We start from the raw sequence: 13,963 nt of genomic DNA, 5'->3' as shown, positions 1-13,963 counted from the left end.
TATTATTTTCATGCATTTATTTATTTTGTGGAATTTGATCATTTTCCACGGCACACCTGACAATCTTTCACAGCACGTGGCACAGTGGTTGGGAAACACTGACTTAAGCCAATTCAACTTTGAAAACAACAACATCAGACATCAAACAACATCAGCAAGATGGACAGTGCTGTTTTGTCACAGTATAAGCTTACATTAAGCAAAAAAATAAACGGTAGAAAGGAATAAAGGTAAATCGTCCTCCACCTGCAGCCTTGATCTGTATTTGCTTTTAAGCAGGGTCAAAGCTGAAAACCCGCACTCACATAAGTAAGAGGAGGGGAAGGGGATGAGGAATTTCATAGCCTTTCGAGAGAGCCTGCTGGAGATACGTCACAATATTTATTTCACAAAAATGTAACCTGAAAAATGTAATGAAATACAGAAATAAAGAAAAGAAAATCTTAAAGAAAGCCCAAATGTTAGTTTGGGATTTTTTTGAAGCATTTACCTAACTGCAACAAGAAATATAAAAAAAAAACTATTTTGAATGTCTCAATTTACATGCTCATTTAATTGCAATTAATTTAAGTAATTTTTTGTACAATTAATCGCATGCCCACGGACCATAATAAGGAAGATTCCTGAGAAATGCAAGCTTGTAGTACCACCTGGTAAGTGAAATTTCAGCTGTATGAGCAACGCACAGTTTATACAGTGAAGAAAACACTTTAGTAGGCAGAACAACATGCGTTAAGTTCTTGCGTTCAAAACACTTGGAGCGCAAATGCAATCTAAGGGATCTCAAGATGTGTTTAAAGATTGAGTATTAAACTATATTTAACTTGACACAGTGACCTAAACATTTTATGTTTATGATGCAACACACCCGAGACATCTGATGTAGGTGTAAATTGAAAATTTTGTATGGTCTTATCTATGATTAACTCTTCTGCTACAGGAATGTAATGCATTTTAATTATCTGAATATTTGTTTATTTTATATATATATATATATATATATATATATATATATATATATATATATTTATTTATTTTTATATTTAAAGATAACTATGTATCATTATTTCATCATTATATATTGAATTATTGTTATATGAGGGGCTTTCTCAGCAAATATTTGTAAATGCGATTAATTAATCGGGACACCATGTAATTAATTCGATTAAAAATTTTAATCAATTGACAGCCCTACTTTATTTACATCGTTACTGATTTGGAGTGCACACAAGTTAGTTTCGTTGTGTCTGTTATTTATATTTGTTTCAATTTGAGTTTAAGTTTACCGGTGATGAGTGGCGATGGTCTTCAGACAAGGGTGGCAGAAGCAGCATATTGTGGTGATGAAAATTAGAGTCCGGGCAGAATGAGGAATTTAAGCATTATTGGTTCCGTCCGCACATACCATTTTGCTCAGATTGCATGGGGGAGGAGGAAAAACTGATATCTTTATTAATTGACTTCTTTAGTTCTATATTTATGGTATCTTTATAAAATTTGCTTTTGTTCAATTTTGATTTCATAAATGTATTTGTTGATTTGATCATGATTTAAGTAGAGTTAATTGTTAAATGTAAAGTTACTTTGTTTTCCCTTCTTGTGATGTAATGGGCCCATCCTTTCCTTTATGAGCTGTTGCTTTGTTCATTACAGGGGACAGCTTTAGTTTGTTAGTTGTTTTCTATTGAATGTTGTGTTATCTTATTTTCTTTTTGTTTGTGGATTTTGTTATGTTGTAAGAAATTTATGAGTTTGTAAGTCCTTTTTTATTTGGGTTCAAATAAAGACCAATCTTTTCAGTTAAGAGCTTGTGTTCTTTGTTTCTGACCCTCTGTCCCTCACAGTAGGCAAGTTCACAGTAGTTTAATTCGCTTCTTATCATTCAAATTCTGTTAAAATTCACCTCTGGTGCCGTTCTAAATGCATGAATGTGAACCGAACTATTGAGCATCTACATCTGAGATGCTGTTCTTGAGTAGCGCCCAAATATTGCGCACCACTGTGAAGGCTAAGTGACATTTTTGGAAAATGTTATCAAGGTTTTACATTTGCCTATAGTAAGACTATATAAGTGAATTTCCCCATTTCCAGCTTTTTCCCCCAAACAGTTAATGAGCAAATGGTGGCACAGAAGGTCTCAGGAGAGCATTTGTTTAATTCTTGCTAATATTCCTCACTTAATGTTTTGACATTTTGGGCTTGACCCGTTTTTTTTGTGCTCAGGAGTGTACAGTGCCAGCCAAAACATTTAGTTGTAACTGCAAGATTTTAGTGAGAAAAGCAGTTTCATTGTTGCCCACAGCTGGCACAAATGAAAATCAAGTTTTTCTAGTCAAATGTTTAAAGCTGAACGAGTACTCGATTAATGAATTACTTGTGCAACATGTTGTAATACTACCAATGTCAGTGCAAGAATGGATTTGGCGGCTTATATTTGAGTTTGGAGCTGAAATGTTAATCTCTAACAAAATACTTTTAAACTTTTATGAACATTATCTGTGTTAATCTGTATCTGTTTCACTGTTTCATGTTCCAGTGTCTCTATTGTTTCCTCGGACATTCCTCTGTCTCAAGAATCCCTTTAGATCTTCCATCCTGTAGACAAACATATGTCAGTTATGAAATTTAAGCCATCACCTAAATAACAAATTTAAAATCAAGTATTTTATTTAAATAACATCCAAAAGCACCCAGAGTAACTTTTTTTTAAACATGGAATGTAAACCTACATTTTTGGATGGGCATCTTTTTAAAACAGTGCAAGTATATAAATGTTAGGTTCATTTTTCCAAGATGTATTGCTTGTCACATTGTTTTATTATTTATTTACATATCACATTGTAACAGTATACGTAAAACTAACTTTACCACAGTGTGCAAGCGCACATCCACAGTTAAAACGATCCCCAGTTGATTCATAACAGCTCGAACCCACAGGTACACACGCAGGTCTGAACACTTTCTTTCCAGCACTCATACGCACGCACACACACGTTACTCCAATAAACCTCCGTTAGTAGGTCTAAAGTGACGCTTTCGAATCCGTAACGGAGACTTTGTACGCAAGACCCTAGGTGAAGAACTAAAAACAGCGCGCAATGAGGTTCACCCCCTGAATCCCTGGCGTAAGAACGTAGTTATACTCACAAGAGCGTTTTAGGAATTAAAACCTGAAAATGTCTTGAGGTGTACCACTGTGGTATTATAAACGAGATTATTATATATTTATTTTAATAATGCACACCTCGCTTGCGGTGTGAAACCGATTCGCGAGTCAACACACTTGCCCTGCACTTACATCGCGCTAAATTGTTGTTATTTGCAAACCTCTTGCTATAAAACTATACTTACTTTCAAAAGAGTTGTGCTGTTGTCATTTGTGTGATCCGTCTCAATCTGAAACGCACAATTCGTCTGACTGAGCACATTGCGCATGCGCACAGTAAGTCATTATTATGAGAAAGTTTCTCATTATTACGAGATACTAAGTCATTATTATGAGATACTAAGTCATTATTATGAGATACTAAGTCATTATTGTGAGATACTAAGTCATTATTGTGAGATACTAAGTCATTATTATGAGATACTAAGTCATTATTATGAGATACTAAGTCATTATTATGAGATACTAAGTCATTATTACGAGATACTAAGTCATTATTACGAGATACTAAGTCATTATTATGAGATACTAAGTCATTATTATGAGATACTAAGTCATTATTACGAGATACTAAGTCATTATTACGAGATACTAAGTCATTATTATGAGATACTAAGTCATTATTATGAGATACTAAGTCATTATTACGAGATACTAAGTCATTATTATGAGATACTAAGTCATTATTATGAGATACTAAGTCATTATTATGAGATACTAAGTCATTATTATGAGATACTAAGTCATTATTATGAGAAAGTTTCTCATTATTACGAGATACTAAGTCATTATTATGAGATACTAAGTCATTATTATGAGAAAGTTTCTCATTATTACGAGATACTAAGTCATTATTACGAGATACTAAGTCATTATTACGAGATACTAAGTCATTATTACGAGATACTAAGTCATTATTACGAGATACTAAGTCATTATTATGAGATACTAAGTCATTATTATGAGATACTAAGTCATTATTATGAGATACTAAGTCATTATTATGAGAAAGTTTCTCATTATTACGAGATACTAAGTCATTATTACGAGATACTAAGTCATTATTATGAGATACTAAGTCATTATTACGAGATACTAAGTCATTATTACGAGATACTAAGTCATTATTACGAGATACTAAGTCATTATTATGAGATACTAAGTCATTATTATGAGAAAGTTTCTCATTATTACGAAATACTAAGTCATTATTATGAGATACTAAGTCATTATTATGAGATACTAAGTCATTATTATGAAATACTAAGTCATTATTATGAGATACTAAGTCATTATTATGAGATACTAAGTCATTATTATGAGATACTAAGTCATTATTACGAGATACTAAGTCATTATTATGAGATACTAAGTCATTATTACGAGATACTAAGTCATTATTATGAGAAAGTTTCTCATAATAATGACTTAGTATCTCATTATTTTGACTTACAAAATCACCTTTTTTTATTTAACTGTGGCGGAAACCGGCTTCCATAAGGAAGAGATGCAGGGCTGACAGGCCCTTTTTGTCTGTGTGTGTGAAAATGTCAGTTGGGATTTAAATTTCTGAACATTCCACAATGTTAAGTCAATGGGAGTTTTTTCCAAGTTTGATCATCATTTTTAGGAAAACCGTAAGTCTGATCAGTTAGAAAAGATATAGCACACTATTCGGGATTAGTCTGAAGGTCTGTGCCGAGTTTGGTGCCTGTAGCTTAAAGGGTAACTAAACCCTAAACCAACTTTTTTTAGTTAATGATCTGTAAGCATGGGGCTTTATTAGTACTGGTCATTGATTAAAGTAATTTTTTTGACATTTGTGTATAAAGTGTTTTAATTCTACAATATGGAGGCAGTGGTGGCTCAGTGGTTGAGGCTCAGGGTTACTGACCAGAAGGTTGGGGGTTCAAGCCCCAGCACCACCAAGATGCCAGAAACTGTTGGGCCCTTGAGCAAGGCACTTAACTTCAGGTTGCTCCGGGGGGATTGTCCCTGTAATAAGTGCATTGTAAGTCGCTTTGGATAAAAGCGTCTGCCAAATGCATAAATGTAAATGTACAATATATGGTGTAAAAACGTCTGAGTGCTGCCCTCTTCAGGTTGAACGGTGGCTACTGCAGTTGAATTTTCCTATTGACTGTTGCGGTACTTTGTGACGTAAGCGGTGACAGCTGATGTAAGCAGGTTCCAGCTCACCACGCCAGATGCATGTACATGTCGTCTTGCGACCGTGTGAGGAATAAATAATAACATAAAGTCTGACAGCAGCTGTCAATTAATCCGTCACTACGAGTCTCAGGTGCCCCCGCTCAGCCCCGCACTCGGTTCGTTCCCTCTATCCCCGCTGGGGTCTGCCCACTTTTCCTGCATTTTCAAATATTTCTAGTGGGTGGAGTCAGACTCTGAGCAGGTGTTTAGTTACCCTTTAAAAGCTCTAGGAGGAGTTAGATACCGAAATTTCACCGCTAAGAAGAATAAGAAGAAGCGGAAGAATAATAATAAGTTTAAGTAGGATTTCAGTAAGTTGGCTCTCACAAGCCAACTTAAATATTTAATGTACAAGTTCTCAAATTCAAATCTACAAGCTCTTTAGTTTTGCAACTTTTTTACCTTCATACAAAATCCACTAATGGTCGACCTCTACTTGCCAATATCATTCATTAATTACTAATCTTCTACCTTATTGTTGGAACTCGTCAGATTGTGTCGCGCTTTCTGTGACCTTCATTACGTGCCAGATGCGGTATATGTCAGTGTTGTGCAGCTCGGTTAGCTAACAGCACGTTGATCCCAGTGTGCTTTTCCCACAGACGCTGCTGATAATTTAAGCAGAGGACCGGTGGCACACCAGATGGTGCATGGGATGCTGTGCACAAGCTTGAGTTACAGCTGGTACCACCCACCCAACCACCCCTCCTCCTCGCATCAGTACTGGAATCATTCTGCAGAACCAGGTGTGTCCCCAACATAGCCACAAGGGGCCAAATAAGGAAGACTAGGAATGGGATGATTTGGTGAATTTTTTTTATATGATATATTTTCAGCAAAGGTAAACTCTGCTAATTGTTAAACTTTTACAGATAAATAAATAGTAATGGTAGGATAATATTTTAACAAAAAATGTATACAATTATGTACGGTGATAACAGTTAAGAGAAAAAGTTGTTTTATTATACACCGTTTTCACGTGATGATGCATCTACACCACTAGTTGTCACCGCAACTTAAACAAGAATATTAAAGTATAGGTCTCCGCAGAACAATAATGGGTGTTTCTCAATCTGTGGGCGTTTTCAAATCAGGATAGGTGTTATTCAAATATCCAAGAAAAGAAGGGAATATCATGAATCAGAAGGCGTTTCCAAACCAGGATGGGCGTTTCTGAATTATCCAATGAAAGTAGAGAATCTCAATGTAGTAGGCAAATCGTGTAAGCAGTTGAAAAACGCCCATCCCGGTTTGAAAACGCCCACTGATTGGAAAATGCCTATTAAGTCTCAGAATATTACTGAATGCACCTTTAAAGTTGCAGAACCTTTTTTTTTATTCTACGCATGTTTTGCACCAAATCCCGCTTCCAAGGGCAACACAGGCCCCATTTAAAGCTGATATTAAAATGCATTTTGGGTGATCTGTTTGAAACGGGACGACGCTATGGTCAAAATCAGTGACCATATTGGGCTTGCGGTGTAAACGCTCATCAGTTCAAATGCATTCGAACAACAGCAAAGCACCTCCTACTCACCTGTCAATCAACAGATGTGCTAAATCGAGAGTTTAAACTTTGCCGGTTAGGGGCAGTTTTAATAAGGAAATAACTGACCAATCGGAAAATTTTAAAAAGTGAATGCCTTTACATACACAAGAACTTTAAGGAACCTCTAAAGTGTGCCTGATATCAACATAATATTAACTTGGACAGGAACAAGGAATGAACAAAGTATTAACCTTTTAACAGTTTTGCCGCAGTTTGTCCAACTCCATGTTTAATAAAGCTGTTTTTATTAGGCAACTGATAGGATTGGTTTCTTATGCGAGTATGATTTTAAACAAAGTATTATTCCTTTCTTATATTGTGTATGCGCTCACTCAGGTTTACGAAATTTAAAAAAATCTGCTTGCGTAAGTGAACGCTCAGTCCAATCTGGCCCGCAACCTAAAATGAGTTCGACACCCCTGCTGTAGATGTTATTTGCCCATTCCCAAAGCCACCGGCAGTCTTGCAGGTGTGAGTCACCTTGATCATGATGTGCCATCATCATCGCCCTGTTGACGGCGCATATGCACCTTACCTCTCTGTTCTTATCGCAGTTCGGCACCTGCATCCACAGCAGAGGACAAAAAGACCTCCAACTAGTTAAAAAACAAAACAAAATGTACTCTACCTTATTTCCTGTGTGGCCTTGCAAGATGTGTAGGACATCTAAAACATACCTTGGCCTGAAGATGGCCTGAAGATAATTTCATGCCATCAACTTGCTATATTAGACTCACTATTCTAGACTGGGTGCTGGCCTAATGTGTGATAAGAACTGCCTTGATTAGTGGAAATCGATCCTAGTCGTCCTCATTATGCAAAATACAATGACTTCAGTGTGAAAGGACACACACAGGACCATTAGTGAAGATAGAGCAAACTGGGAGGTTTCAGATATGGCTTGCAACGACAGTTCTCTGTAGAATCTACTGCTACGCTCAATCGAGAGTCTTTATGGGTTTGGAACAAAGCCAAGCGCTCTTGAAACAAAGGACTTTGAACGGAAACATGGGAAGCAAATTATAGTAGCAGATACCTATACGAGCCGAACGCTCACCTGACCAACCATATTATTCACAGTCTAGGGCAATCAGGGTAGATACTAAAATGTTACTAGGTGGTTGCTAGGGGACTCTGGATGGTTGCCAAGACATTGATAGGTGATAGCTAGCCAGTTGCAAGTGCATTATTGGCTGTTGCAAAGATATTGCTAGGTAGTTGCTAGGGTGTTCTGGATAGTTGTCACAATATTGCTAGGTGGTTGCCCCATTCTGGATGGTTGCTGGAATGTTGCTAGGTGGTCACTAGGCAGTTGTTAGTGCATTCTGGGTGGTTGCTAGGATATTGAAAGTTGGTTGCTAGGGTGTTCCTGGTAGTTACTAGAACATTGCAAGGTGGTTCCCAAGCATTTCTAGGGCTGTTTATTGATTGCTAAAACATTGATAGGGCATTTCTGTTGGTTGCTAGGTGTTTACTAGGGGGTTATGGGTGGTTGCTAGGTAGTTGCTTACTGGCCCACCCCCAATATTCTGGTCCCTTGATATGGCTTGGTAGTTCAAAATACATCTTTGATACACAAGATACACATTTGGAACTGAGATTTGCTTTAAATGATATACTTTATAGTTAGAATTAAAATTAAACTGTAAATCAAATTCTTAAATATTTTACAAAATATTATTGATTTTGTTTAAATGTAATAAGGATCAATTATGGGAGGGGATACAACAGAGGTGAACGGGGACTCCCCTGCTGCAAAAATAGAATTCTGTAGACTGCCACACACTAACGATATTACACAGACTGCAGTCTAATAACGAGTGAGCCAAGAGCAATGTGACCATTAATCTCGCAATGTCATGTGTGAGCAGTGGTCTATGGTTTATGCGCCTTGACTGAACATTAGCTAGCTCGCCTGTATTCCCAACCTCACTGCTCGAAGCAACCACAAACCATTTTCTTTCAGCTCAGCACCTATAAAAAGCACGAGAACACTGTGTGATGTTACCTGTGGTGTTATTAGTTGTGATCTAGCACATAAACCAAAGCCCAGAGGCGTCCGATTTCATCTTGTGGCGAATGTGAAACCGAGTACATCAATCATAATGAAGAATACATTGTTTAAATTACACTTTCAACTTTACATAATGAATCAGGGCAGGGTGATTGAGAATCACGAAAAACTAAATTTGAAAATCTGAGTGCTGTTCTCAGCCACAGTTCTGAATGTTTATTTTTAATTCTTTGCTAAGTGGTTGCTAGGTTGTTCTGGGTGGTTGTGGAGACATTTCTGGCTGAACCACAAATGAATACAAAGGAAATCTGATGACTTTATCTCAACCTTAGATTATTGATTTTCATGATATTGATTTAGCTAATTATGCTGAAAATAATGTCCATCGATAATGAATATTTGTCTGCATGAGCACGGCGATTTTGCTAATTATAAAAGATCGCTCAGAGAAATAAACATGACAGACTAAATATTCTCATCTAACCTGACCCCTCAAGCTCAAAATTACAAACATACATTTCAAGGCGAAACAGCGCAAATCTTATAGCTTAAATGTCCAGTGTTTCCTTTGTAGCTAGTGTTGAAGTGGATGTAATGCTAATGTTATAGAGCGGATGAAAAGTGGGACAGGGTGATGAATAAAGTTTAAATGAGGAGAGAAAATAGAGAAAGGCGGAAGTCTAGACAGAAGTCTAAAATGAAAGGCTGTGAAACTCGTCCCCTGACACCTTCATGAATACTGAAACAGAGTAAAGGACGATAGGATGTGCTCTCCACATCCGTCATGGTTTCCAGTTGCTTCAAAGATGCTCCTTATTCAATATTAGCTTACATGGCCCACAATTACAGCGTTAGCTGCGGACTTCAAAGCTACCTCACTGCGTTGTTGTTGCTGTGAGATACAGACATAACTTGAGTGAAATTAAATTAAAGAAATATTTGATTAGGTCTGTCTCAAGAATATATATAAATATATGTCAAATGAACTGTTTGCTATTTCACAGGTGGCCGTTTGTAACATTTTCTGCAACGTTTCCTAGGGGTACATAATTGTTCAAAAAACTATTGAGATTGCTATTACGGCTGCCGCAATAAACAAATTGTGTAAAGTGTTGATTACAGCATTCCATTTACAGCTACTCCTGCTGCGTTCAAATTGTATTTTTACAATGTGCAGTGTTTGAGCATAGTAACCAATTGTGTGCATGAATGCAAAGATGAATCGAGGCGTTTAAATCTGTAATGGGGGTGACTTTCATGAAACTTAAAAGTCCAAAAGATATCCTGCTCCTGTTTTACTCCAAAATGAAAAGAAGCACGTGTGAAATAATATTTTGCATTTAGAAAATGAAGCGTATTTTCAGGGCTATTAAGACTTTAAACATTTTGACATTGTTTTCATGACGGTTACACACATTTTAGCCCAAATTTCATATTACCGCAACGCCAAAAAAGATGGTCATTATAATATTTCCATTACCGCAATGTGAAAAAAAATTACAAAAAATAAATAAAAATTATTTCAATTGTAGCATTCATTTGGCAGTCTTTCATTTTAGCTTTACATTAATGAAAAATGTATCAATAGTAAATAAAGTAAAACGCATTACGATAATGAGAATTAGGGGCATGTGCTTGAAAAGTGTCCTAAAAATAATGTTACAATGCAAAAAGTCCAAAATGTACGTATACTTTTCTTTATACAAAATATAATTTAATTTGAAAAAAAATTATTGATTTGGGTTTAAATATGAAAAACATTTTCTTGACAGATTTCATGAGAATCACCCAATAACAACCTGTCCTAACCGATTTAAACAGTTTCAGTGATTACACTTGGGATGGGAACAAACTAGTATTGTCGCATAATGTATTGTTTCGCCTAATGTTTCGCATTGTATTGCAGAGAAAAGACATATTCTTCTATGGACACATGGTAAAGTGCTTTATAACCCAACATTACAAGAGTCAGTATCTCAGAGAGTGGATGAAAATAAAACAAACAAAAAGAAATTACACACCCAGAGGGTTTCAACTGAAAGGAGGTGGCTTTATAACCATTTTGCCTTCTGGGTATCCCAAATAATCAGTCACTGGAAAACACATTTACAGGGCACTTACTTACTCTTTTAGATGCCCCATAAATACCAAGACTGACGGGGACAAGGCAAGTGTTCTCACTAGTGCCTGACTTAGTGCTGAATTAACTATAATGAAAGATTTGCACAAGCTTCAATCCAAAAACCAACACTAAATATCTAAAATAACCAGCAGTACAAATGGATTTATCCATCCAAACTTGAGAAATATTAATAGCTCAACAACATTGGGCTACAGGTGTCAAACAATTCAGAGCTCAAACCGCTTCATGCTCACCAGAAAAATGGCACAGACATAAAGGGGGTGAGTCGGGTCTTCATGGGTGTGACTTACTGGTGAATGGCTTGAAGGAACTTGCGCTGATGTTTCCTGACTTTGGCGTGGTCCATCTTCCTCACCAGCTTGGTGTTTTTATAAATGAGCCACGTCTCCCTGAGAACATTAGCAGCTGTGTTTTTCACCTGTGGAAGTGTTAGCATAAAAAAATTCAGTGATTGTTTCTGCAGAGGTCTCCTGGATCTCGTTCTTTGAACATGGTTTACATGGTTTGTGGGACAAGTTTGAGGATAACTTGGCATAAATTTGGGACATATACTGGAATACAGTTGTTACCCTGCCAACAAGCAAGTGTTAGATGTCGGATTGTTGCTCTCTAAATGTACATGATTTAGTCAAGTACTCAACATCCTTTGTTGGTCCTGGAAGTTGTAAACATAACCTACCCCTTAAATTTAAAGAAGAATAACTAGTTGATGAGAATGCCCCTAACACCAGCCTTAAAGTAAAATCAAAATTGACATGTTAACTCCCTTATTTACTAAAGCTGTTAATTGAATGTGTTAATTTTGTGTAAGATTTATTTATTTTTATTTTTTTAATATGTGTTAAAAAATTAACCCTGCCCCTGACCATATGTAATTTCCATAATAAGGAATTTTTCTAACAGAGAAATTCAAGCTTGAGGTACCACCTCCATGTTTTTGCTACTTGCAGTCAGCAGGGAGCAGTCAGTGCAGCTCGAGCTGTACATGCAACGCAGAGCTGCAGAGGCAACAAACTGACAGCTGTTCAAAGACATCTGGGCAGAGCAGAGATCAAGCATCTAGAAGCTCATTTTTTTAAAGTTTCATACTACATTTAACTTGACGCAGCATCATAAACACACAACATTTATGGCTAGACACGGCAAAAAACAGTAAAACACAACGTGACCACCATGAGATGCTCTGCAAGCTTCCATCTGACGCCTGTATAGACCAAACGCAGGAAAGCATCTTGAGAGAACCGCCCAATTCTACAGATCGACAAACTCAATTACAAAATCGATTGCTGTTGTGAACTATGTTCAGTGATATGTTAAACAAAACCAAACAATATTTTGTCATCTACATTTGTTTTTGTACTGTCTAATTACAAAATTACAATTACTTACTCGTCTGCCACAATAATGTAACATAATTAAATTAAGGATGGGCACTTCGAGTAATTTTGTAGTCGAGTATTCTAACACATAAAAAAATTAGTAATCGATTACTTGAAATTTAGAATTGAATCATGCAAAAATTACCTCTAGATTAAAAAATTATAACAATCATGGTAACACATTCTATAAAGCACATATTTATAATGCATTGTTAAGTCAATATAATACATTAGTGATGTCTCATAATAAACCTTATAATATGTTATAACTTCTCATAAATAATTGTAATATATTATAATCCTTACCTATTTATAGTTATACAATGCATAGTATAATGCAATATAAAACCAGCAACATCCAATTTTATCTGCAGAAGTTATTATATATTATATATATTTGAAATAAATAATAGGTATGCTTTAAGTGACAAAAGCAATGTCTTCTTATAAACATCCATAAAAATGTATAAGTTATAAAACATTAAAACTCATGCTGAAATTGTATACATTACACATCCACAAAATTCTAAATAACACCCATTCAATGTAGAGTCTGAGATATTACGAGAAAAAAAAATTATGTTGATAACACATGTATCCAAGAATAATAATAAAAAAAATATCAAACTGATTCTACAGTATACTGGACTTTTTTCGATTAACTTTAAAGTTTGTCAATCTCATTTGGAGATTTTTTTTATGTATAACATATTGTATCACAATATAATGTATTGTATGTTACATGTTTATGTTATGGCTGTTTCTAAGAAGATATTGCTTTTGTAACTTTACTTAAAGCAGGCAGAGACCACTTTACACTATCTCCTCTTCATCAATAGCTGGTGTGTGGTGAGTGTACTGGCGCACTATGGCTGCCGTCGCATCATCCAGGTGTCTGCTGCACACTGGTGGTGGCTGAGGAGAGTCCCCTGTTCACTATGTAAAGCACTTTGAGTGTAGTGTCAGATAAGCGCTTTATAAATGTAAAGTTCATTCATTCACTTATAATATGATCATGTCATAAAGCCTTTTGACTGTTTACACTATAATGCTTTTGCATAACAGCACTTATATGATTAACTTTATTAGCTTCTGCTGCATCAAAATTGGATGTTGCTTGTGATATAATGCATTAAACTCTTAAGAATAACTATGAATAGGGGAAGTCTTAGAATGTATTATAGCTGTATTTATAACTTATTATAAGGTGTATTATGAGAAATTATGAATGCAGTATAATGCATGTCTAATATCTTTACAATGCATTATAAATATGGGCTTCATAGAAAGTGTTTACAGAATAATTTGCACTCACACATAGAAGCATGCATTTCAAGTCTTCTGAAGAGATATGATCACTTAAAATAATTTAAATGTTCTTTTTGGTCAACTATTCCTTTAACAACGTCATGCATCCACAGCGCCAACCAATGCATTGAGTTGTAATGGCAAGATAAAAGTGAAAGAAACAGTTTCACTGTTGCCCACGGCAGGCAAAAGC

The 13,963-nt window shown here is 35.9% G+C and overlaps 2 protein-coding genes across 3 annotated transcripts in view; both read right to left on the bottom strand.

Annotated features, from left to right (window-relative positions):
• The window catches only part of LOC127636083 (serine/threonine-protein phosphatase 2A 55 kDa regulatory subunit B alpha isoform), a 1,105,001-nt gene that overhangs the window by 1,054,969 nt on the left and 36,069 nt on the right, over positions 1–13,963 (bottom strand). The gene's annotated exons all lie outside the window — the stretch shown is intronic.
• LOC127636081 (small conductance calcium-activated potassium channel protein 2) overlaps positions 1–13,963 on the bottom strand; it is a 59,508-nt gene that overhangs the window by 14,508 nt on the left and 31,037 nt on the right. For both annotated transcript variants that reach the window (XM_052116462.1, XM_052116463.1), the window contains one exon: positions 11,374–11,501. In XM_052116462.1, coding sequence (XP_051972422.1) covers positions 11,374–11,501 — 128 coding nt within the window. The remainder of the gene's footprint in view (positions 1–11,373; positions 11,502–13,963) is intronic.

This window comes from Xyrauchen texanus, chromosome 43, assembly GCF_025860055.1.
Source record: "Xyrauchen texanus isolate HMW12.3.18 chromosome 43, RBS_HiC_50CHRs, whole genome shotgun sequence".
NCBI classification, from domain to species: Eukaryota; Metazoa; Chordata; class Actinopteri; order Cypriniformes; family Catostomidae; genus Xyrauchen; species Xyrauchen texanus.
Note: the sequence above shows the minus strand (reverse complement) of the source record. Positions and strands in the feature narration are given on the sequence as shown.